At 34.7% G+C, this 23,645-nt stretch overlaps 1 protein-coding gene across 4 annotated transcripts in view; it reads left to right on the top strand.

Annotated features, from left to right (window-relative positions):
- LOC131692247 (sodium-dependent proline transporter) overlaps positions 1-23,645 on the top strand; it is a 278,318-nt gene that overhangs the window by 95,509 nt on the left and 159,164 nt on the right. For all 4 annotated transcript variants that reach the window (XM_058979194.1, XM_058979196.1, XM_058979195.1 and 1 more), the window contains one exon: positions 9,456-9,777. In XM_058979194.1, the coding sequence (XP_058835177.1) occupies positions 9,748-9,777 (30 nt within the window). In that variant the 5' untranslated portion in view covers positions 9,456-9,747. The remainder of the gene's footprint in view (positions 1-9,455; positions 9,778-23,645) is intronic.

Genomic DNA, 23,645 nt, shown 5'->3' with positions numbered 1-23,645 from the left:
ATAATTCAAATCAATAATACTACTGGGAAGTCACCTTTAGAAAAAGTCGATGTAGAAGTAAAATTTGAAACTATGCACGCATGTACTTCAGAGATAGCGTGATATCAGGAGCTGCGATTTCATTTCAACGCTTTTTTTGTGAAAAGGGCGATACTTACAAATGTAAACATAGGGCTTTTTTCTTACATGCGAATGAGGGCTTTGAAACGCAACAAATTAACCTAAAAATTTTGATTCTACGATATTGCTTTCTTAAACTACAGCAAAAAATACAACGGGCGAAACTGTATTTTTGTTAGTTTTTTTAAAGTTTCGCCCTCCCCGCTCCATGCAAACAAACAGGGCGATACTTTTTTTGCTAGCAGTTTAGAGGCGAAACTGTTATTTTCGTATTTTTTAGGATTATCAGACTGATACCAGCTGTAAATAGTAACAATGATCTCTATTGAAAAAACCCGGACGAAATCGGTGGTGTAGAACGGTAGTTATTGTAAAAAAAACGTAAGGGCGATACTTCAATGCTGATAGATGGGACCGAAAAAGTAAACAATCGCCAAAGGGGCGATACTATCATTTTGTCAATTTCAATAGCAAAAACAAATTTTAATTTAATAATTTCAAATACTTTATGAAGTTTTGGGTTTCGATCACTGAATCATGCAAGCTAGGATGTCAAAAAACACAATAGTTCTTAAATAGGAAATAAAACCAAGTCTGGAAATATTCACTGTTGATTTTCTTTGAATGGTATCACTGCTAGTATCGCCCTTTTCAAGAAAAAGCGTTGATTTCTTAGTTCTCAGTCGCGATGGAAATTTGAGTAAAATATAAACTTCAAATCGATTAAAAAAAATCGTTTTTTTTTTGTTTCAGTACAATATATAACCCCTTTAAGAAAATTCAGTTTTCCCACCACAATATAGATATTTTATTAACAGAGCATTAACAATAATTCGTTGGTATGTCTATTTTATGGGCCATTTTTTCGCTTTCCCATTGATTTTGTTTGAGATTTCTAGCACTGATGTTGTCCTATGCTGATTTGAGCGATTCTCTGAGTCCTGCCACTATCCCATGTAGTATGTGTTATCAAAAACATCGCGAAGCATCAAGTTCTAAATGCTCTCAAACGATATAATATCCGAAGAGTGATAAGAGTTATAAGAAATGTCTCATCACACTGTTAGGTGGATTAAACACGTTTTTTTAATAAACTGAAGTAGTTAAAATAATCTTCTTTAGTCCCTCGACAAAGCCTCATAACCCGTACTGATTATTTAGTAAAAATTTCCCTTAGGAGGTCTTACAGTACAGTAGTATTATTTTTGTATATTTTGCATCTGTCAGATAAGAAAGATATGCTAAAGAAGGAATTTACTCGAATTTGACTTGAACGTAGACTAGAGACCACCAAACGATTTTGATAGTGTTTGTTTTACAGATTAGTCTTGGTGAAGCTATACCTGCGGAAATTTGTGGCTTCCATACTAAAACATTGCGTTTTTGGACACTAAATCATTCGATAACTTCTAAGTTGTAAGAGATACAAATAAACTAACATTAAAAAAAATTCTCTATTTTCTTATGCTGAACGAAATCTTGGAACATTTTGAAATTCTACAAAATTACCAGGAAAAGTATTTTGAAATAAGCAATTTTGTGGGGTATATCAAAGAAATCTTCACAAACGTATAATTAAATCGACAGATAGACACATATTCTTTAGCGAAGTTAATACTAAAGATATTCTCAACAACTTTGCCAAAAAAAGTTTTCTTTTATTTTCATAAATGACCAAACAAAAACTTGCTTCTCAGCTTTAGAGGGATTAATCACCCAACTAATACTTTTTAAATGCAAAAAAATATAAATAAACTTTGCTGAAGACACTATAGCTAAAAATGTTTTTCGTGGTTCAAAGAATTTCTTTCACCTTTTTGCCATTTTGAAAACACTGTGCCCTGGTGGATTCTCCTGTGAATTGAAAATGTCCAAAACTATCGATTTTCAACTGAAAACAACCTGCCTTTCAATATAAAAAGTTTGCGAAAGGTTGAAAAAATTTCTATTTTGACGCACCGACGGTACATGCCTAAACTATTGATTTTCACTTATTAATAACTTCTTCAATATAATAAACTTTCCCTAAAAGTTGAAAAAATCCATTTTGACACATCGTCGAACCCCCTGTGTATTGAAAATGTCCAAAACTATTGATTGTCAACTGCCAATAACTTTCCCTTCAATATAAAACACTCCCGAAAAGTTGACAAAAAATTCCATTTTGACACATCGTCGGACCCCACTGTGCATAGAAAATGTCCAATACTATTGATTTTCAACTGCCAACAACATGTCCTTTAATAGCTATTTATTTCTAAACAATTGAAAGTTAACCGCATCAACTTCAACTCCAATAAACGGGAAAGTAACGCAAAATGTATCGCGATAACCACCGATGAATTATCGACGATGACGATGAATCTGACGATACATTATCGTTAACGGAGTTTCCGATAACGTTGACGGGTGGTTAACGTTATCGACGATGACGATTAATTATCGATTAACAACCCTATTCTCGACCAAGAATGGTTGGTTGGTTGGAATGAATGATTTTAATGTAATTTGATGATCGTGCAAATCAGAAAAAAAACATCCAAATTATGCATTCTGGTATGTTTCATATTCTTTTGTTGGGTTTACAGCAAACATCCGGTCAGCGTTTCAGAAGTTATGGAATTTAAAGAAAAAAATTCATTCGCGAAATTACGGATTGACCAGTACATCAGCAAAAGAACCATGTCTAATAACAGAGTAACAAAACGGATCCATTATCTTTCGATGGGGTACAACCCTACAAAATATCATGAAAGTCTGAAAGACCGTATAATTTTTGATCGTGAAATTGCTCCATATTAACGACCGAAAATAAAAGTCGCAAGAAAAGAACATGTTTCGTAAAACGCGCTTCAAATCTACTAGAATATAAAAATCGGATATAAGCATCAAGCGTGAAAATCCGACTGAGATCTTTCGGTATAAGAGTCACTTAAAAAGTTCTCACTCGAGAAAGCCAGCAACGATGAACCCCCAGCATAAAAAGCTGCTAAACATATATAATTCGTTCGCAGGAAAATCCGTATACCGTTTCGTTTAAGATTGAAAGTCGGATAAAGAAAAATATCTACTTTGTATGAACCGGAATATTTTGACGTAGGACTACGTCTTTGTTTTCGATATGGGGATGCACTTTACAAATTCAACAAAAATGGTATGTAACGAAAAGAGGTTAGGTTATAAACGCTTATAATTCAGCCATCTCACAAAAAAATTCAAAATTTTTGCTCATGTCACTCAGAAATACTTCTAAGAACAGATTCCAATGGACAAACCCATAAAATTTTGATTCTATGGCATTAAAAATCTAAACGATGTATAACATAATCAAAATACCATGCATTTGCACATACAAGGTAGCACTTACCAAGTTTGGCAAGACAAATTTATGTACCTAGCGCGCTACGCTTCTATGAGAACGACGTCATCATCAACTATTTAAGGAACAGAATTGGTCGGACAAGCTTAGTTGTCTGTTGAATTGCAGGCAGAGCGCTGCGCTGCGTGCTTCCACAGTCAGTGTAGCAGACTGACAAGTCTGGTACACTGCTGGCTGTCGATACCTCCACAGGCTACGCAGTACCGTTTAACAGGCGGCTGAGCTTGTCCGATCAAACACCATGATTTCCCTTGTGCTGTGCTCGTTTCAAGCACACATTTTATGTACAATATCGAACGCATTAGTTTGTGTTAAACACGTGCGCATGTATAGTCTAGCTCCATGTGTAAGCACGATTAACATAGCGTCGTGGTACTAGTTTTCTTTTTCGCTCTACCCATCATCACTGGCGTTGACTCATTTTGCTTTGTGCGTATCTTCCACTCGTGTACGGGTACGATGTACTCACACAGCTGTTTGATTCGAGAATTATGCACCGTTCGTTTGGGTTCGCAATTGCATGCGTGCATGATAGCAATCTGTGCTTGCGCTGCGCAAAGAAGAAAACTTTCTTAGCAATAAATTTCCGCGAATCGATGGAAAGTACAACAAAGGTTTATTATTTACGTTCGATCAATTCATTGATTCCCCGTCATTCATTTCCACTCAGCCTATCCTACTTTGATTCTGCTAATACATGATACAAAGCCTATTTATGACTGAATTCACTGTTACTCAACTCATCTAAGTCCACATATAAAATTATTTTCGATTCTTGTATATTTATTACTTCGATATATGATTAAGACCATTGCATTCGTTACACTCCAATACGGAACTTCTAGAGGTTTAGCGTAAGGGTTGTCAGTACAACTATCCTATTTTACGTTTATGTCGTTTACGGTTGATGCTGAAATTGACCCAGGTTTATGAACTGAACATCGAATTGGGTTATACTCGAAAAATATATCAGATTTGTTCTTACCACCGCTAATTTGTTTCAAGCAACTACCCTGGTTTCGTTGCTGTGTCGTCAAGCAGAAATGACATAAGAACTCTTTCAGTTTGTATTCCGGCTTATAGGACCTGGTGCCCTGCAATCTTTATACCTAGCCGAGGCTAAGTGTAAAAGAATTAAGGCTAAACATTTTTAAAGTAAAATGCAACTTTTTTTGGTGTTCTGAAAATCTGGTGGTATGAAAACAATGTACACACCTAGAAAATCAGCGGTTCATCTTTTATTTGAAGAGTATGAATACTGCAGATTGTTTAAAAATGAATAACACAATGCAATCCATTGGCGTCATTCATGTAAGAAAACAAGGAAGTGACAAATGATGAAAAATCATGAAACCGCGAAAGGAAATTTGAAAAAAGAACATGTTTTTTTCAGCTGCTGCGTCTAGTTTTGTACTTGCAAATGACTTCTTCGGTGTCCTCGTCGTCGCCAGAGTGTAGAATTGAAGTTGTGCATCCCGGTTAACATAGTTGCTTAGCTGTGCGTGGATTACATTTGCGTCTCAGAGTATTTTGTTGGATTTCCTTTTCCTTTTCTTTTTCAATCATATTTTTCTCGATTATCTACTTCAACAACTCCTCAAATTACTATATTGTTAACTCACGCGAAATATCTAAGGCGCTTTCTTTGATCACGAGAACTTTCCTTTCACACTTAATTTCGGAGTTTTGCGCACGAAATTGCGTTCAATTTTCTTGTTAAAATTTTTCAACTTTGCATTATAGTAGTGACCTATAGTGCCCCCAAATGGCTAATTTATCGTGCCCCCAAGCGTATGTTTCATGTTGATGTCCGTATTTTTTTTTCAAGAACGAAAATGTCGAAAATCAACATAATATTCGTGTTCAGCATTATTTTTTACGCAAGAAAAAACTCACTTGACATTTTTTACATTGATTAAATGTACTATACCGAGGACGAAAGGCAATGCGTTTTCGCAGAACAACACGCGAAAACATAAACGACACCTTAACTAATACAGCTGATCCACGGTAACAGCCGAAAAGACAGTCGTCAACGATGTTCTCGACCATGTATTATTCACATCTGTAATAACATAGCAAAGATAATGCCCTATATACCTATTGTACCCCCACACCTATTTGACTCCATTCTACTCTTCGTCTAAATCATTGGATACATCATACCTATCCACAAATACGTGTGTGTTAAAACACCTTTCTCCCGAATCAGCTTCGACCTCGAATCAGAGTACTTCATCTTCACTAAATTTACACATGCGTTGAGTTACTCTAATGTACCAAATAATTTTCGTGATAATACCGTTACCACAACACAAAACAAACTTTCCGCGACAATAGTTTCACAGGTTCTCTAAAGCGCGTACCGCAGTGCAGTGGGACACATATGCCACAGAGAACAGACGTCCATCTTCAGCATTCAACTTGTGTAAAATTTCTAACTGTTTCAAAAGTAGTTGGGATATCCAAAGCAGGTGCGCTACTGTCGTCATGTTTTTTGTGGCTGAGTTCGACAGAATTGACAGCGGTTATTCCTCTACCCAGTCGAACTAGTCCGGAACCGGTTCGGACTTCCAGCATGAATTCCAGCTCAAATGCATACCCCGATAGAGACGAAATCGGTTGTTTTCTTTGAGCAAGATTCCATACTGAATTCATTCAGGATTTCGAACCGGTTCCGGAATAGATTTGACAGATAGTTGGGATAGGTTGGTGTGGCGGCGCTATCACAGTGGTCGGAAACGCCAAAAACGTGAACTTAATTTACTAGAGGCCAAACCAACGAATATATTTACAGGGTGTCTTTGGAAGAATTGTTCGTATGACTATATTTTTGCTCCCTCGTTTAAAAAATCTGAACTATTCAGGTATAAGTTGAAATAATACTTAAAATTGAATATCAAACCAAAAATTTAAAAAATTGGGGTAAAAAAATCAAAAAAAAATTTTTTTTGCTAATTTTTGTATGGAAAAAGTCAAAAAACATGATAAAGTAAGCTTACCCTATTCATAGGGTTCTAGAGTGCTACGCACCAAACCTTCTTAGCTTTATTGTTTATTTTATTTAGTTTAAAGAGTTAAAAAAGTGCCAGTTTGTGCATTTTGGTTTGCACCTTTCTTTCTTATACGTAGTTGAAGTTGGCATAAAAAATGTAAAAATCTTCAATAACTTTGAAACGAATGAGTATTTTTACATACAGTCTTCGACAATATTATGTAGTTTTGATACCTACACATTTGTCTTCAACATAGTTTGTACGAAAAGTCACAATAAAAAAAGTTATATTAAAAAAATAGATTTAAGGGGGTTGCCATAGGAAACGCCTTATAACTCGATAACCTTTAGTCCTACAAGCTCAAGTTCTTCAACAATATTCTTCACTATGAGCATTTCTAAAACTTTTACGAAGACACCAACTTCCTATGTCGTCAGTATAAAAAGTTAATTTTTTAGTTCGATCATAGTAAGCCATGCCTAATTTCAATTGTTATCAGATAGTGGGGAATATTCATACAAACAATTCTTCCAAAGACACCTTGTAAATATATTCAACGGTTTGGCCTCTAGTGAATTAATTTCACGATTTTGGCGTTTCCGGCCACTGTGCGCTAGTGTTTATCGTATATTAATTCATATTTTTGTTCGATCATGGATGTCTGTTCTCTGTTCATATGCTTTGATTAGGTAGGCTTTTGATCAATATTCCAAGCATAATTGGCCCGCCAAAGAATTTCAATGTTGAAAATAGAATTTCACAATAGATAGACAAAAGAATATGTTTGAAACTTGTATCGCATTTTTCTCAATTTAATGATTTGGAACATGGGATAGATATGATTGGAACGGCAATTTAGGAAAGTTACAATGATGGCAAAATAAAACTAGAAACTTGTTCTATACATGAACTGTCACTATATTGTCTAAAACTTGATTTTTTCACCGATCGACGTTTTTTACCACACTCCATCGAAAAGGTTTTACAATTTTGCAAGGGAAAGATTTTCCCATATAGATTTAAAACAGTTCCAGATATTAGTTCATTATACGCAAAAAACAGTATAATGGTAAACCCATGAAACTAACAAAGATGGAAAAATAACATGTAAGTGATTTGGAAAGCTTGAGGCTCCTATTTTATAAAATGGTTTTTTTTTGTTTGGGTGAAAATACAGATATTTTCAAGGCGCTCACAACTTTTGTGCGAAATGAGCGTACGGGGCTATTCGGACCCCCTATTCCATCAACCACCGTTCTACGGCTTGCGGCTACGCACACGATTGTACATGTCATATCAAAGAAAATATAAGAGGCGTAAGTCGACAGCTGTGACTACTTTTTAACACAATATTTTTTTTGCTTAAGTAGTTTCTCCAATTAAGATTTCATAGGTAAACATAATTCTGTTGCAAAAATAAATAAAAAATGATGGTCTGAATTGCCCCGTAGGGAGCTCCGATTACCCCTACATTGTAAAAGGATGAAGAAACGTAGTTTTGCAAATCGTCGCCTAGCGTTGCCATGGAGTGGTGAAAATGAATGTTTATGCTTCAAAATGTAGCTGAGGTTTCAAACTAACAATTAGGACCTTTGACTGATAAATTCTTTCAGATCTACCCTCCTAAAAGGGCAATTTGCATAGGTAGATCCAAATAGCCCCTGGTTCCCTTATATTTGATTTATTATTAATTCAAATGTACTATGAAATGAAATATTTCACATTCAGTACTGTAGTCCTACATCTACAGTTCGTAGTTTTTTTACGGTTTTCATACTCTTATATCAAAGAGCTCCTGTCCGATTTTTAATGCTTGAGTTTGATTTTGAGATATTAATTTATTTGAAGCGGGTTATACGAAGCATGTTCTGTTCTAGTGACTTTTATTTTCACTCACTGAATTATATGTACTAATATACTAGACAAGATTTAAGCTCATCTCAGCCTGTTATGTGTGATACGGCAATTAACGCTGTGCTAATAAAACTCATGCCATCGCAGACTGAAAAGAGGTTTGTTGGCGTATATCTGTGTGCACCGTACCCAAAATATAAATGTAGGGTAAAAGGGTATAATACGCCCCACCGGGGCTAAATGCCCCTCTTCGATTCCCAGGATTCCTGAATTATCTAAAAAGTAAAAATGACTGATAACAGTATCGTTTCATGAAATCAACGTACTAACTTAGTTTGGTATTTTTAATATGTTGCAAAACAACAATATACACAAAAGTTTCAAAAGAGCTACTTTTATGTAAGCTTCCACTTTTTCCAATAGCATTACAACCAATTAGAAATAGTCGGATTCGATAGAACTATTTCAAGTAGCTTACTAGAATGTTATAGTTACTATCTTAGTTTATAGCTTGGTTTAAAACTATGTGTGTGTGTAGAATTATTCATGTATTCACAACAGCTCTTCATCGGCCAAAACGCCCCACCCATTGTTGTGGGGCATAATCACCGATTGCTGTGAGGCATACCGTCCTCTTGTTGTGGGGCATATTACACTTTCACCGGGGGCATTTTGCCCTGGGTGAAAGAAAAAACTAGAATTTAGGCATCTTTGAAAAATGTTTAATTGTACTTGTATCAAGATGTTTTTAATAAAAAATGAAACGGGTACTAATTTCTAACTAATATAACAATAAATTAGAGTAGTTAGTGAGAAGATCATAGCGTCGAATGGTGAAATATAGCTATTTTTGCTTAAGGGGGGCGTATTAGACCTGTTTACCCTACTCTAAATCTGACGATCACAGACGATTTGATGAATGTTAATTCCTGTTTGTCAGGTAGGAGATTCGCACATTTTCGCAAAATTTGACGACAGCCAAATCTGTAGGTTACGTACATCAGTTAACACGCAGCGAGATACTATTGATTCAATTCAAATTTAACCGTAGCATGACATGAAAGATAAAATAGTTAACATTTTCTTTTGTTTTGTCCTCTCGGCAGGTTAAATCGCCTCATTATCACAAGTATAGTGCCGTCGTAACAGCATGAGGAAAAGAAGAATCAAATGAAGTTCCCCGCTTGCTGTGCCTGTTTCTCCGCCACCTTCTGTCAGGTCCAACGGAGCATCGATGTGATAATTTTCAGTGCACTCCCAGTGACCACGCAGAAAAAATCAAATTGTTTAAAAAGTGTAACAAGTGAAAAACAGTGCAATTTAGTCAGCTGGTGCACGAAACTGTCGCCCGTTGGTACCGCCTCTAGGTAGGCCCCTCGCGTTCGTGACATCACCACGATGAAGTGGAACAAGAAGCCGAAACAGTCGGTAAGCTTTAAAAACCATCCATAGTATGTAGTAAAAAATGCTTTCATATTGCTCCCAGTGCCACCCACATCATTATTTCCTGTTCGTCTGACCTGAAAAAATCCGATGCACCAATTTGAATGCACCATTTCCGTGACAGCATTCCTACGGTACCTACTTTTTTCGTTGCTTGATCGAAATCGGAACTAGGAATAGCGATATTCATTTGTTTTCAAGAGCAATGCTTTGATTAGATAGCGCATACATGCTGGAATTTGGAAACTCAAGGCAACTGTCACGTATTTGCAATTATCGCCTTTCTACACGGCAATGACAAATTGTGTTGCGGTGACATTTGTGGTTTATCGGTTTGGTAGAATCAATTTCGAACCGGCCCAGACCATGTAGTTTGTGTTCTTCACCTACTCCCATTAGCTGTTGGGAGTCATGTTTGCAACGGAATGATAAATGTGTGTTGTTTTCCATTTTGCCAAAAGGAAGCGTTCTGTTTGTTTGCGCAACCAAACTTTACAGCCAATTATGGAGAGCACCATTAAGCACAAATGGAATCGAATGTTTATACGTATCCAGGTGAATTTTATAGCTGTAATAATATTTTCAAAAATATTTTAAAGCTTTGCTTTAGAGCTGATATTCAAGGGAATGAACGAATCGCATTTGGAACACATATGTAATACGTTTATTTCACATGATCCAGAACAGCAACCAGACGATGAAAGTAGAAGAATGTTTAAAATTAAAAATCGGTAAATCATTGTTTTTTCATTCATTCATGTGGGAGTTATTTTTTAAACATTGGTACATTTTGTACTTGTTTGTTTGATTTAAATTGCGTCAATCGAATAATGTGTCTTAACCCTCCAGCACTCGCGCGAATGGCTCTCCGAATGAGCAGCTGCTGGCACCGAAAGAAGATTTCGCTAGAGTTTCTAAAGGTGTTGTACTAAATACAACGGCGCGAGTATCGTAATTATCCTAAAGTAATCAGATGCTTTCGGCATGAAGCAACTTATTGTAGATGTATCTTTTTGTAAGACAGATGTTTTAGCAAACATACGTGATCTGACTCTTACTAGTAGTCGTCATCGTTACGGCAAGAATCAGAATTAAATGGTTCCTTTTGCATGTTACATGCGTTGTTCGAAGATAAGGCACGAAGACTCAAAACCTTTTGTGATTGTTTTGTACAAAATCTGTGCAATATGGGCATTTTGTAATAAAATTTAACATGCTTGAAAATGTGGAACACTTTTTGGGATGTCTAATTAAGCAGGAAAAGAACAATAGCTTTGGGACGTCTGGTCATTTTAACATCGAGTGGCAGTAGACGACGAAAGATCTGTGGAGAATTGATAACGAATTCGAAGATTTAGACAAAATCGTAGAAATTATGAATTTCTTCTAAAATGGGCAGTTGGCTTTGTATAACGCTACGGGATAAGTTAAAGTCAAAGACATCAGAACAACGGTTGAATAGACGAAATACAGGCGAATGTCTCATTATAGCCATAAGTGGCTCTGGCAAAAAGAATGCGGAAGAAAGTATTATACCGAAGCATACGACGACGAATGTCGTAATTTAACATCTGTAGAAGATCAGAACAAACAAAGCAGCGAAAAATGGTCATTCCCCCTTAATTTCAAGCCACTATATTCAAACCTTTCATACTTATATGTTGACGATTAGTTGACTTAAGGCTCAAGTTACCTCAAGGCTTGGTAGTATGCGTAAGAAAAATTGTGTTCAGCTTTGCCACCAGATTATCCATTTAAACCTTTTCAAAACTCTAAAAGAAGAATATCAGTCGATTTATTAGATCATCACGATTCAATTCATGCAAAATACCTGCTGGAAAAACCATCGGCTTAGCTGGATGGTGCTTTTGAAAAAGTGGCTGTGATTTTTTATCACACTACCACACCGAGCTGTGGTACGCAACACAACTGCGCAATGAAAAAACCACAGCCACTTTTTCAAAAGCACCATTTAGCTAAGCCGATGGTTTTTCCAGCAGGTATTTTGCATGAATTGAATCGTGATGATCTAATAAATCGACTGATATTCTTCTTTTAGAGTTTTAAAAAGGTTTAAATGGATAATCCGGTGGCAAAGCTGAACACAAATTTTTCTACGCACACTACCAAGCGTTCAATTCTAACACATGCTTAAAAAAGGTAACTTGAACCTTAATGATAAACTAAATCTAAAAAATACGGAGTTGCCAGGTTCTAGCGCTTGTGTGCTTCTAAACGTCCTATGCGCACTTTTGCCCCACGCGCAAGTTTACCCCACCTTACTCTAAAGAGGGCCGACCAGTAAATATGGCCATATTCAATTCGAACAAAACTTTGCAATTGTGTTCGGTTTATGAATTTCCATGATTTTCTGGCAATTAGTACAGTACAAAAAATTGTTCGATTATCGTATTTTATACATTAAAACTATGAGAAAAAGTGGCGGGGGATGAAAATTTGTGCGCACAAAAAAATGCACTGAAAAAATGTGACATTTTTCGCAAAACCAAAAATTTATGCTAAAAAATTAAGTAATTAACTTTGATTAAAATACTAATACTTTGATTACATCAAAGTATTAGTATTTTGATAGCACATTTTTCCAGAGAAAAAACAAACAAACATTAGTTTATGAAAATATATTGATAATTGGTGGAGCTATTGTTTTTTCCACGAAACCTTTTTTTTATTGAAGAGCCTTGCGGTGATCACGATGGAAGTCCAAGAGATCAACTAAAATCCCAAAACTCGAAAAATTCCATCAGTATAGGAGTATTTCTCGAATCTTAACGATTAGTAGAATAAATAATGTTTTTTTCCTGTATACCGAAAAGATAAAAGTGGGTGATCCGAGTGCGTGCTGGCTCTTTGATCTACGAATCTCATGGCTAATAATCATTAGATCGAGTGTTTTGGCGGATAGCTGATATGGATGTTTCTACTTTCGAATGGAGGGACATATTGGTTCAGCTGGTCGAAGACTCATTTGATCTTGGGCATAGTGATCGATTTATTCGATTCGGATCAATGAACTGTCATCTATAAGAGATGATCAGACTGAAGGTGGCTGTTTTTATCTCTTAACTCGCTCGAACTGTCGCTCTGTATCGTGAAGATGGCGAGTAACACTCGTCTATAACGGATTCGTTGTTTTCACGGTGACAGCCAATCTCTTATGCATGGAACCTCTTTCTTAAACACACTGTTCAGTCACTAGTTAATGCTCAACTAGTCAAAAATAATAAACTGAGACACGTAGTTTTTGAAGAAATTTCATCCACGCGAATCACATCATCAAACACCTAAAAGTAGTTTAGATGCATGTAATATCTATTTTTTCTGTAGCTAATATATTTTTATTTACTCAAAAGTATAGAAAATCTATTTTTACCGCTTTATACATCAATTTCTGCCTTAACCCTTTTTAAGGCCCAGACATTAGGGCTAACAATGAATCTTATATTAATGGAAACGCGGTTCTTTCACTTAGTTTAGAATATATTTACCGTTATTTCGTTATAAAAACTGTTTGAAAAAAGGTGGCAATATAGTTGCCACCGCCGAGTAAAAATATTACATGACACTCTATTTCTGAAGGATAGTATAGGAAGAAACTCAAACGAAAGCTTATGCTAGCCGCAGTTGCCCGGTTTTATGTAACCATTTTTATAATTTCTAGTTTTACTGTTTTTACCTCCACCTCTATGCACAAGACATTTTCAAGGGGAAGGGGGGGGGGTGGGTAAATGTTTTTGGTTCTTAGAAAAGAAGGATATAGCAACCCTTAAACTTTGAAGATCTTTTCTCAGGTCTGAAGGGCCTATTCTTTTCTATCAATGGACTCAGCTCAACAAATTGGCAGAACGTCTGTTATCGAGGAGGAATCTTCAACTGACACCGCTGCCTGTGGCTCATGTAGTGCGGATTCTTAATGCAGTAATTTGTAGTAAACTTGCTGGCTAAACCTAAACCTCTTGTTCTTCTTAGCCTTCGTTGTGATGCAGTCACCGTTAGATATTACTTCAGTAGGGATTGTGCGGTTGCTCTTAAATTGTTCGTAGGTTTCCCATTGCTGCTGTTTCTTGCTTACTGTCCATCTTTCGTGGTATATCTAACTTGCTGAGGTCTGCTGTAAATGTCATCACCTGCTGAAGTGTTAGTTTCACGGTCCGCTCAATCATCTTAAAGCACGCGAATATGTGAATGGACATAACGTTATGAAATCGAATTTATACACGCGAAGTCACGTACTCGCGACAAACACATTAACATACAAATGCTTGAGCCCTTCGCGATCATCAACGCAACCTACACCCGCGATCTCGCAAACATGATAACATCCCAGTGATAAGGTGAACGTCTCAGCACTTATAAGTTTTAAAGGGGGGGACGGTGTTTAATGGTTTCAGCACTAAAAAACAGAATTTTTTGCGATTTTTTTAGAACTTCGTGTGAAGCGAACTGATCGAAACTTTTGTACATTATAGTATATCATTTCAATAGCATGCTGTATTTTTTCTATGCAAAAATATCGACAAACGACTCGGAGACGAAGCTTTTTGTAGAACGTCTCTGGAAAAACATGATTTGCGGTGTTACCTGCCATTCTAAAACTAGTGAATTGATTTCTTTCAAATTTTGCATTCACATTCTAACCCCTACGTTGAGTTTTTTTGCATAAATTTTCAATTAAGGCGAAAAATTCCGCGTTTTTATGAGTAAACAACCCCTTAAATGAAAAAATATCCCAAAAACTCAATGGCAGTTAACACCGCAAATCATGTTTTTTCCAGAGACGTTCTACAAAAAGCTTCGTCACTGAGTCGTTTGTCAATATTTTTGCAAAGAAAAATTACAGCGTGTTTTTGAAATGATACACTATAATGTACAAAAGTTTTGATAAATTTGCTTCACGCAAAGTTCTAAAAAAAATCGATAAAAAAGTGTTTTTTCCACACTGAAGCCTTTAAAACAACACACCCCCCTTAACGCGGTCTAAAGCGTGAACCTAAGAACTCCTGCTCTCGCGGAATCATGAACCGGTCACTTCCGGAAGTCTCCATTCTCGGTACCAGCAGTCTAGGTCCATGTCTTCAATTGGACCAATTACAAAAAGAACGCTGTCAGAATGTGATCCATACACCGAAAACTAAATATCAGAATGACGGTCCTCGTGACCATCCAAGAACTCACGCGAATATGTGAATCGCCACAGGGTTCCAAAATCGAATTTACTCATGCTAAGTAGGCACATAACAGCTTCTAGTCCTGCGCGAATAAAATCTCGAATAAACTGAATAAATTATAGAAAATCAATAAAACGAACGAAATAAAAAAAATGAAAAAAAGGTTTTCAAATTCATAAAATGATTAATATAAATCAAATTAATAAAATATATAAATCAAATTAGATTATCTCATTATAGGAAAAATAAGGCAATATTTAGATAGTTATAAAATTAATAGAATAAATTAAATTAACTCAAACTAACAAATTGAATAAAATAAATAAGTAGAATGATTGATCTTGTAATGAGTAAAATGAATCAAATTAATCAAATGGATAGAATGAATTTAATGAATGCAGCGAGTACATTGAATCAAATGGATAAAATGAATAAATAAAGCAAACGAATTAAATAAACAAAACGAATATAATTGATAAAATGAGTACAAATAAAAAGATAATGAACAGAACAAAATAAATTCAATAAAATGAAAAATTAGGCGATGTTAAAAAGTTATAAATTAATAAAAAAATTGTCAAATAAATAATTTGCATGGAATAAATAAAACTGGAAAAATAGTCAGATTATTAAAATTAAGAAACTGAATAATATGTATGAACTGGAAAAAAACAAATAGAATGCACAGAATGAAAACAGTAATAAAATATATTAAATGAAGGATATGAATTAAATGCACGAAAAAATAATAAACAGATCAGCGTGAATTTAAAGAATGAAACAAATAAAATAGATAAAATGATCCCAAATGAATAAAAAGATTTATGTCCGAAATAAATAATTAAAATGCAATGATCATATATTTAAAAATATATTGCCAGCTCACGAAAGCTACAGATTTTTCATTTAACCCTCAAAATTCTACAACAATGCCATTTGACGTGTCAAGATTTTATTGATAATGATTTTTATTTCCACATCATTCACAACAGAATTTCACAGCTACAGAGGAGTACTAGAAGTTAGCAAATTAAAAATATTTTTTTTTTATTTTCTCCATGAATTTAAAAAAGCATGAACATTTTTTAACTAAATTATACTGCCATTCACAAAATAGTTTTTTTTTTCTTATTTTCATACAATTTTTATTTTCCAACGTTGATTGTACTCAACATAGTGATTTCAAAATGCAAACAATGTATTTGTATGATTGCTAGAAATGTGAGATGTTTTCATCGTGTTTTGAATATTCTAATTTTTCTATAATCCACCAAAAGTCGGGGTTGGGCAGGAGAGGGTCAACAAACATCCTTTTGCTTGCTAATTGCTTCGTTCGGAATTCTCGTTCCGGAGATATGGATGAATGAATTACATACAAACCAATACTATGAAAAAGAATTGGTTCAAACTATCAGGATAAGTATTTCAATTCTTGGAAAAGCAAGTGGTCATTGAAAGTGTCACTGGTCATGAAAACTGCTTTTGATAGATGAGCATGCTTGAAACTACAAGTCTCAATTTTCTGCGAATAAATGGTATGGCAATAATGTAATCAGATGTCTTTTTTTCAGAATTTTCATCTTCAAGCATCCATATTACCCCTTTAAGTTAAATATTTTCTGAGATAGCCATTCCCTTAATTATAATGTATATAAAAGCTCTGAATTCGAACTGAATTAAGTTTTTGATTTTTGGTCAACTGCCTACCCATAGTGCAACGTTTCGAACGGCTACTTCTTCAATTTTGAGGGTGTTAACATTTGAAAATAGTTATAGTTTTCTCATAATACAAACATTTTGTAAATTTTCTCAGAACTACAAACATTTTATTGGCAAAGTAGAATGTAATCTTAAGCTTGTTTTCACGAGCAGCTCTCTTCTATGTACAGGGTAACGGCAGTTAAAAAATAGTTTTGTCTCTCAAACCTTCCCAATTGCATCGCACACATGATTGAATATTAAGAAATATTTCAGATGTGCAGAAGATCTTGTCACACAAATTTGAAATGAATAGAGAAACAGCAGGAAAGATGTGAGTCGTGACAGTTGCCAAGAACACGAAGGAACAAAGAGACAGAATGAGAGAGAGAAAGTGAGAGTGAGTGGGAGAGAGAGGGGAGGGGCGTTTGAGAAATGGCAAATTATTGTTAGTGCCGTGACCTTATATTTATAGGTATTAGGTTTATGCGATATATTTATTTATTTACACCTCTGTGGTAAAAAACGCAACTAGTAATTTTTGCGCCATGAGCAGTATAACCCAAATCTTGCAAAAGAAGCCAAATTTTCGGTACAATTTTGGGATTCAAAAAAAAATCGCTCTCGGTGATGTTCTTTTATTTCACTACTAGGTGGATTACTTGGTAATCTGTGAATTAGTATACCCTCCAATATCTACCTCATGGTTGAACGCAACGCCTAATCCAAGGGATAAATTCATGAACTCTAGAAAAAATTTCACTGTTATGTCAAATCACACATTATTCTGTATTGGAAGAAACTTTCATATAAATTTTTGAGAAATAGTTTATTTATTATTGAGGTAAATCACGAAATGTTTTCAGAATCGATTTCCTTTAATCACGGAGATGTGTTTTCATACCTCAATATACAAAATCGGTTTAGTTTAGCCCTTCAAACATCAGTAAAACAATACTCTGTATATAATAGTCTCATTTTTATTTTGTGGAAACTGGTAAGCTAGGAATAAAAATGCAAAATCTTTAATATCTCCGCCGATCGTGATCGGATTTTAACAATCTATAGCTTATTAGAAAGGTACTTTCATAAGCTTTCTACATTTATCCAGCCTACGTGACGAGATCACTTTGTTCGAAAGTTATTTGCTTAAAACACGTTTTGTTTTGACAAAATCACCCATATCTCAGAAAGTAAACAACATATCGCAAAACAAAAATAATAGTATCAAATGGTCACGTTAGGACTTTCATTTGCAAATGGTTTCATTAATATCGGTTCAGCCATTGCTGAGATAATTACATGACATTATTTTACATACATACATACACACACATACAGACCCAATTTGTCGAGCTGAGTCGATTGGTATATAAGAGTCGGCCCTCCGGGCCTTGGATAAAGTTTTCAAAGTTTGAGCGAATCCTATACATTTCTTTTGTAAGAAATGTAAAACAATTAATTAGTAATATTATGCCCTTTTCAAAAGTTATTCCCAAATGATTATCAGTTTAAAGATGCAAGAAAATCTTTTTACATTTCTTACAAAAGAAATGTATAGGATTCGCTCAAACTTTGAAAACTTTTTCCGAGGCCCGGAGGGCCGAGTCTCATATACCAATCGACTCAGCTCGACAAATTGAGACAATGTCTGTATGTGTGTGTGTATGTGTGAATGTATGTATGTACAAAATGTCATGTAATTATCTCAGCAATGGCTGAACTGATCTTAATGAAACTAGTTTCAAATGAAAGGCCTAATATGCCCATTTGACACTATTATTGTTGATTTTCTATATGTTGTTTACTTTCTGAGATATATGTCATTTTGTCAAAACATTACAGGTTTTTAGTAAATAACTTTCAAAGAAAGCAACGTTGTCCCACAACCTGCACATAATTAGAAACCTTGTAAAAATACCTTTCTATCAAGCTATATATTGTCAAAATCCGTTCACGAGCGACAGAGATAATAAACATTTTGTATTACTATTCCTCGATTATCAATTTCCACTAATTAAAAAGGAGACCGTTTCATATTGAGTATTGCTTTACTGGTGTTTTAGGGGCAAAACTAAACCGATTTTGAATATCGGGGTATAAAAATATATCTACGTGATTCAAAGAATTCGATTTTGAAAACATTTTGTGAATTATTTATATAATAATTGAACTATTTCTCAAAAATCAATATGTAAGTTCACTTCAAAAACAAAATAATGCGTTCATAGTGAATTTTTTTGTAGAGTTCATGTATTTATCCCTTGGATTAGGCGTTCCGTTCAATCGTGAAGTAAATATTGGATGGTATATAACTATACAGATCATCAAGTAATTCACCTAGTAGTGAGATAAAAGACTTCTCATACACTCGTGGCATCACCGAAAGAAACTGTATTTTTGAATCCCAAGACTCTAGCAAAAATTTAGCTCTTTGCAAAATTTAGATGATTTTGGGATTGGTGCAAAAATTACTACTTACATTATTTATAATAAGGATGTAAGGAATCAATATATCGCATAATATACCTATAAAAATAAGGTCTCGGCATGAATCATCATTTGCCATTCCTCACATGCCCTCCCCATCTCTTTCTCACTCTCTCTCTCTTTCTCTCCCTCTCTCTCTCTCTCTCTCTCTCTCTCTCTCTCTCTTTCTTCATGTTGGTGGCAACTGTCGCGACTCACATCTATCTTGCTATTTCTTTATCCATTTCTAAGCTGTGTGATAAGATTCTCTGCTAATCTTTATTATTATTCAAGCTAATTTCATGTGTGCGATGAAATAGTGAAAGTTTGAGAAAACAAACCTATTTTTTGTCTGTTACCCAATCATTTTCTTTACATTTTAGTGTACAAGAGACTCGCGGAAACAAGTTTAATAATACATCCTACATGTCAAATAAAATATTCGTAGTCCGAGAAAATTTGCATTATTGGAAAACTATAACTATTTTCACGGTGAAATTGGCATTTCGAAACGTTGCACTATGGGTAGACAGGTGACCATCGAAAACTACATCAACTCAAATTTAATTCAGTTCTATTCAAAGCTTGAATAAACACTATAATAAAGGAAATTCATGGCTATCTCAGAAAAATATGTGGCTTAACTGGAAGCTGGGACATTCCACGTGCGATATTTCAACTCTTCGTATCTCTATTGAATTTTGAATAAAACATATGCTCAAATATATCATGTGAAAACTAAGAACACCTTTTTTGTGATGATATTATTGAAAATGCACATACATTGTATTGGTATGAACTTTCATGAAAAATAACGGATCAAAGCCCAAAAATATCCACGAATTAGATCCGGGAAAAGAAGTCTCCCAAAGTCCCCATTCTCAATGGGGGATGCAAGTACAAGATGTCTTCTAACTTATCGTCGTCCATATCTGCTCTATACTGAGTACACTCCAATTGATGTTTCAATGGAAGTCACAATTAGTAGTGAGGTATTGGATAATTCAGCACACGTTTCGTTCGAGTTTTCCATATTGTACAAGTAAATTAGCGAGGATTACATTCAGAGTTTATGCATTGGACAGATAGTTGATCTGACTACATTTTTGCCCTCCTGACAGTTTGAACCATTTCTTTTTCACAGTATTGGATTGTACAGGGCTTATTTATCCATATTTCCTGAACGAGAATTCCGAACGAAACAATATGCAAGCTATAAGGATGACTGGAAAGAGACTGCATTATAATCAACTGAATGCACGCCTTTTATGCTATCGAGATAGCCTAGACACTTCACACTATTTATTTTAATTCAAATGAAAACTTGAAATATCTACTTGTCTCTTTTACGAATCGCATTCTCCATCTTTTGCTCTCTGTTCAAAGGGCTTTCGTGAGATTTTGTCTTCTTTCCGAAACTGTAATAAGTTTTGATGTAGGCGTTCATTTGATAAAGTTATGACATTTGTCAAATGAAGATCCGGCAAATCGTTGGAAACGTCACGAAAGAATGTGTGATGTGATCTTGTCTCACTTTACTATATTCAATTGCATGTTAAATTACTGGACCAGCAAATTCTATTCTGCACATTTTTTTCGGGAATATGTGACCAAAAAGTAAACTTTGAATTCCAAAGCAAATTGAACGTTCCAGGTTCCTGATAACTAATTAAGGTCCATCAATAATTTTGAAACACTAAATAATCTTAAAAAGACGCCGTCAAGTAAAGAAGCGTGAAAACGAAAAGACTAAAACAAAAAAAGGATAGAAGCTCTAGAAATCCCATTGTACCGTGCAAGACCCATCTACCGATCAATTAACAGCGATTTCTACTTCCAACGCTCTTTAAAAAACAATGTTAAAAGGCATTTCAATTCGATCTTCGTTTTCAACTAGAATATTTAATCAACTATCAAGAAAAAATACGCAAGTTTGTAAATGAATTGGCAGACAGTGCAAAATAGCCGAAAAGCCCAACAATTCTAGAGTACCATTCACCGATCACTACAAGTAATAGATATCCATTTGCCGAAAATTCTAGGTTTATAATTTTTTATTACCGACAAATTAGGTCCAAACATGTGTTGCAGATTTTGTTCATTCGGTTTGTGTATAATTCACTTAGAAATATTGTCCTTACACAGTTTTATTAACAGTTGGCTTTGAGTTAAGAGAAAAAAAAGCGGTAAAATGGCAACGGATTTAATACAGCGTTCAAATATAATTATTTGGAAAAATATGAAAAGACGAATAATGAAAGTGTATATTATATTGATGTTCTACGTACTATTTCCATATTTCACTTTATTTATAATTTCTAAATTTCGTGCAATATTCGAGTCAAAACAATTTCGCCATCAAATTGATCGGTAAATGGAGGCCTATCGGTGGATGGGCTCTGCACGGTATATTAACTAGCCTTTTCTCGGAAGATAAAATTTTCTAAATCATTTCATATCTTTCTGATGCAATGTTTCTCAAACTCGTACAATCTGGATTATCTATTTTCTTATTTTATTCAAAAATGTTTTTTAACTTTAACTTTAAATGATCATTGCATTTTAATTAATTGTTTCATTCAGCATCTTTTCATTAATTTTGTTCATCTGCGTTCATTTAATCTACTTTATTCATTTCATCATTTGGATTCACTCCGATCAGTTAATTCATTTCGTGCATTTTAGTCCTATCATTCATTTCACTTATTTTATTCACTGTTTTCATTCAATGCATTCTATTCATTTTTCCAGTTCATACATTTTGTTCAAAATGAAGAACATTTTATTAACCTGACTATTTTTTCAGTTTTATTTTCATCCAAATAATTATTTTGACAGTTTTTTTTTATTAAATTATAACCTTACAACATCGATTAATTTATCATTTCAATCAATGCATTTTCTTCTTTTTTATTCATTTTGTCAATTCACTTCATTTTGTTTATTTGGTTCGTTTGTTTCATTTATTCATTTAATTTATATTTTATTCATTTTATTTTCTTTGTTCATTTTATTCATTTTATTCATTTAAACCCTTAAACTAAATTGATTCATTTAATTCATTTGATTCATTTGATTAATTTAATTCATTTTGTTCATATCTTTAATTTTATTCATTTCAGGTTCAGTCATTCCATTTATTTATTTCATTCAATTTGCTAGTTTGAGTCAATTCTATTAATCTTATACTTATTTCTAAATATAGTCTAAATTTTCATTAATTAAGCTAATATAATTTGATTCGTGTATTTTATAATTTTGATTTACTACTGCGCATGAGTCTTGCAAACTAATGAATGATCCAACAGTGATATGTTTAAGAAATGTCTCATCTCACTGCTAGGTGGATTAAATCGGTTTTTAGTGTATTAGGATTATGGAGAAGTTTATTGCTACGTATCTAAAGCGCTGGATGCCGCCGTTTCGGTTTTATGAATCGTTACTCGTTGCACTTTATTGGGTCTTTGAACGTTATAAAATGCGAAGAGCTATATTTCTTACGGCGCATACAAAGATGAATATGTAATCCGGTCGTTGGGTATTTAATGGTATCATATGTTGTCCTTCAGGTTGTCATTTTTGGCATGAGCAACTGCGGTCAATAATATGATAAGCGGAATCATCGGAAATCTTACTTCAATTCTTCAATTTTGACCTTCTACTGAACTAAATCACAAGCGTGTGTACCTGAACGAAATGGAACTGATTGTATCGTGAGCGAGGGAACAACTATTAACTAGAAAAAAATAGTACAAACTTAGCAACTCAAATACCCATGAAATTCAGCGCAATCGTACTTTTCCAACACGTGTTTCCTCTCACTATCCCACATCGCTACAGTCGGATCCGATCGTAAACGATGTTTAGGCAAGCGTGAGCATTTCAAAACACTGCATCTGAGAAATACATTTTTTTGCGTGTGAATGGCTCCGGTGCAATAACGCGTACCTACTTCACAACTTGGTGGCTGATGGGAATAGGGCGAAATCGCGGCCACACATTATCAACATTTGAGCCCACCCACTGAGTACGAGTGGTTAAGATTTTTCAACCAATTGTAACCGAACTTTTCTTGAGTGTAAAGTAGATTTGGATTTGAGTTACAATTTTGCCAACTTCATGGATGATTGCATCTGCCGTTGGTTTGGATTGCTTGCTGCGAAAATTTTCTACATTTCAATTCTGTCATACGGTACTGCTTGAATCGTTCAAATTACACTGAATCGCTATTACATAAATGTTAATATAATAGACGCAATCCATCTCGACAAACAGACAGCCTTCAAATATCTGGGTTGTTCAATTTTTCCAAAATTCATCGGCCAGCTTTTCAGTCAGTCGGTCATCATCTGCAAGCCAGACAGAGCAAAAAATTAGCACCTTTCCATTCAATCAGTGCGCTGTAGATACTCATTACGCATCATCAGCAGACCATAGCATGTTGACACAGTATTCGATCGATCGGCAGATCAGGCGTCAGTGGACTCGACTCCCGGTGCT

This window comes from Topomyia yanbarensis, chromosome 3 (genome assembly GCF_030247195.1).
Source record: "Topomyia yanbarensis strain Yona2022 chromosome 3, ASM3024719v1, whole genome shotgun sequence".
Lineage (NCBI taxonomy): Eukaryota > Metazoa > Arthropoda > Insecta > Diptera > Culicidae > Topomyia > Topomyia yanbarensis.
Note: the sequence above shows the minus strand (reverse complement) of the source record. Positions and strands in the feature narration are given on the sequence as shown.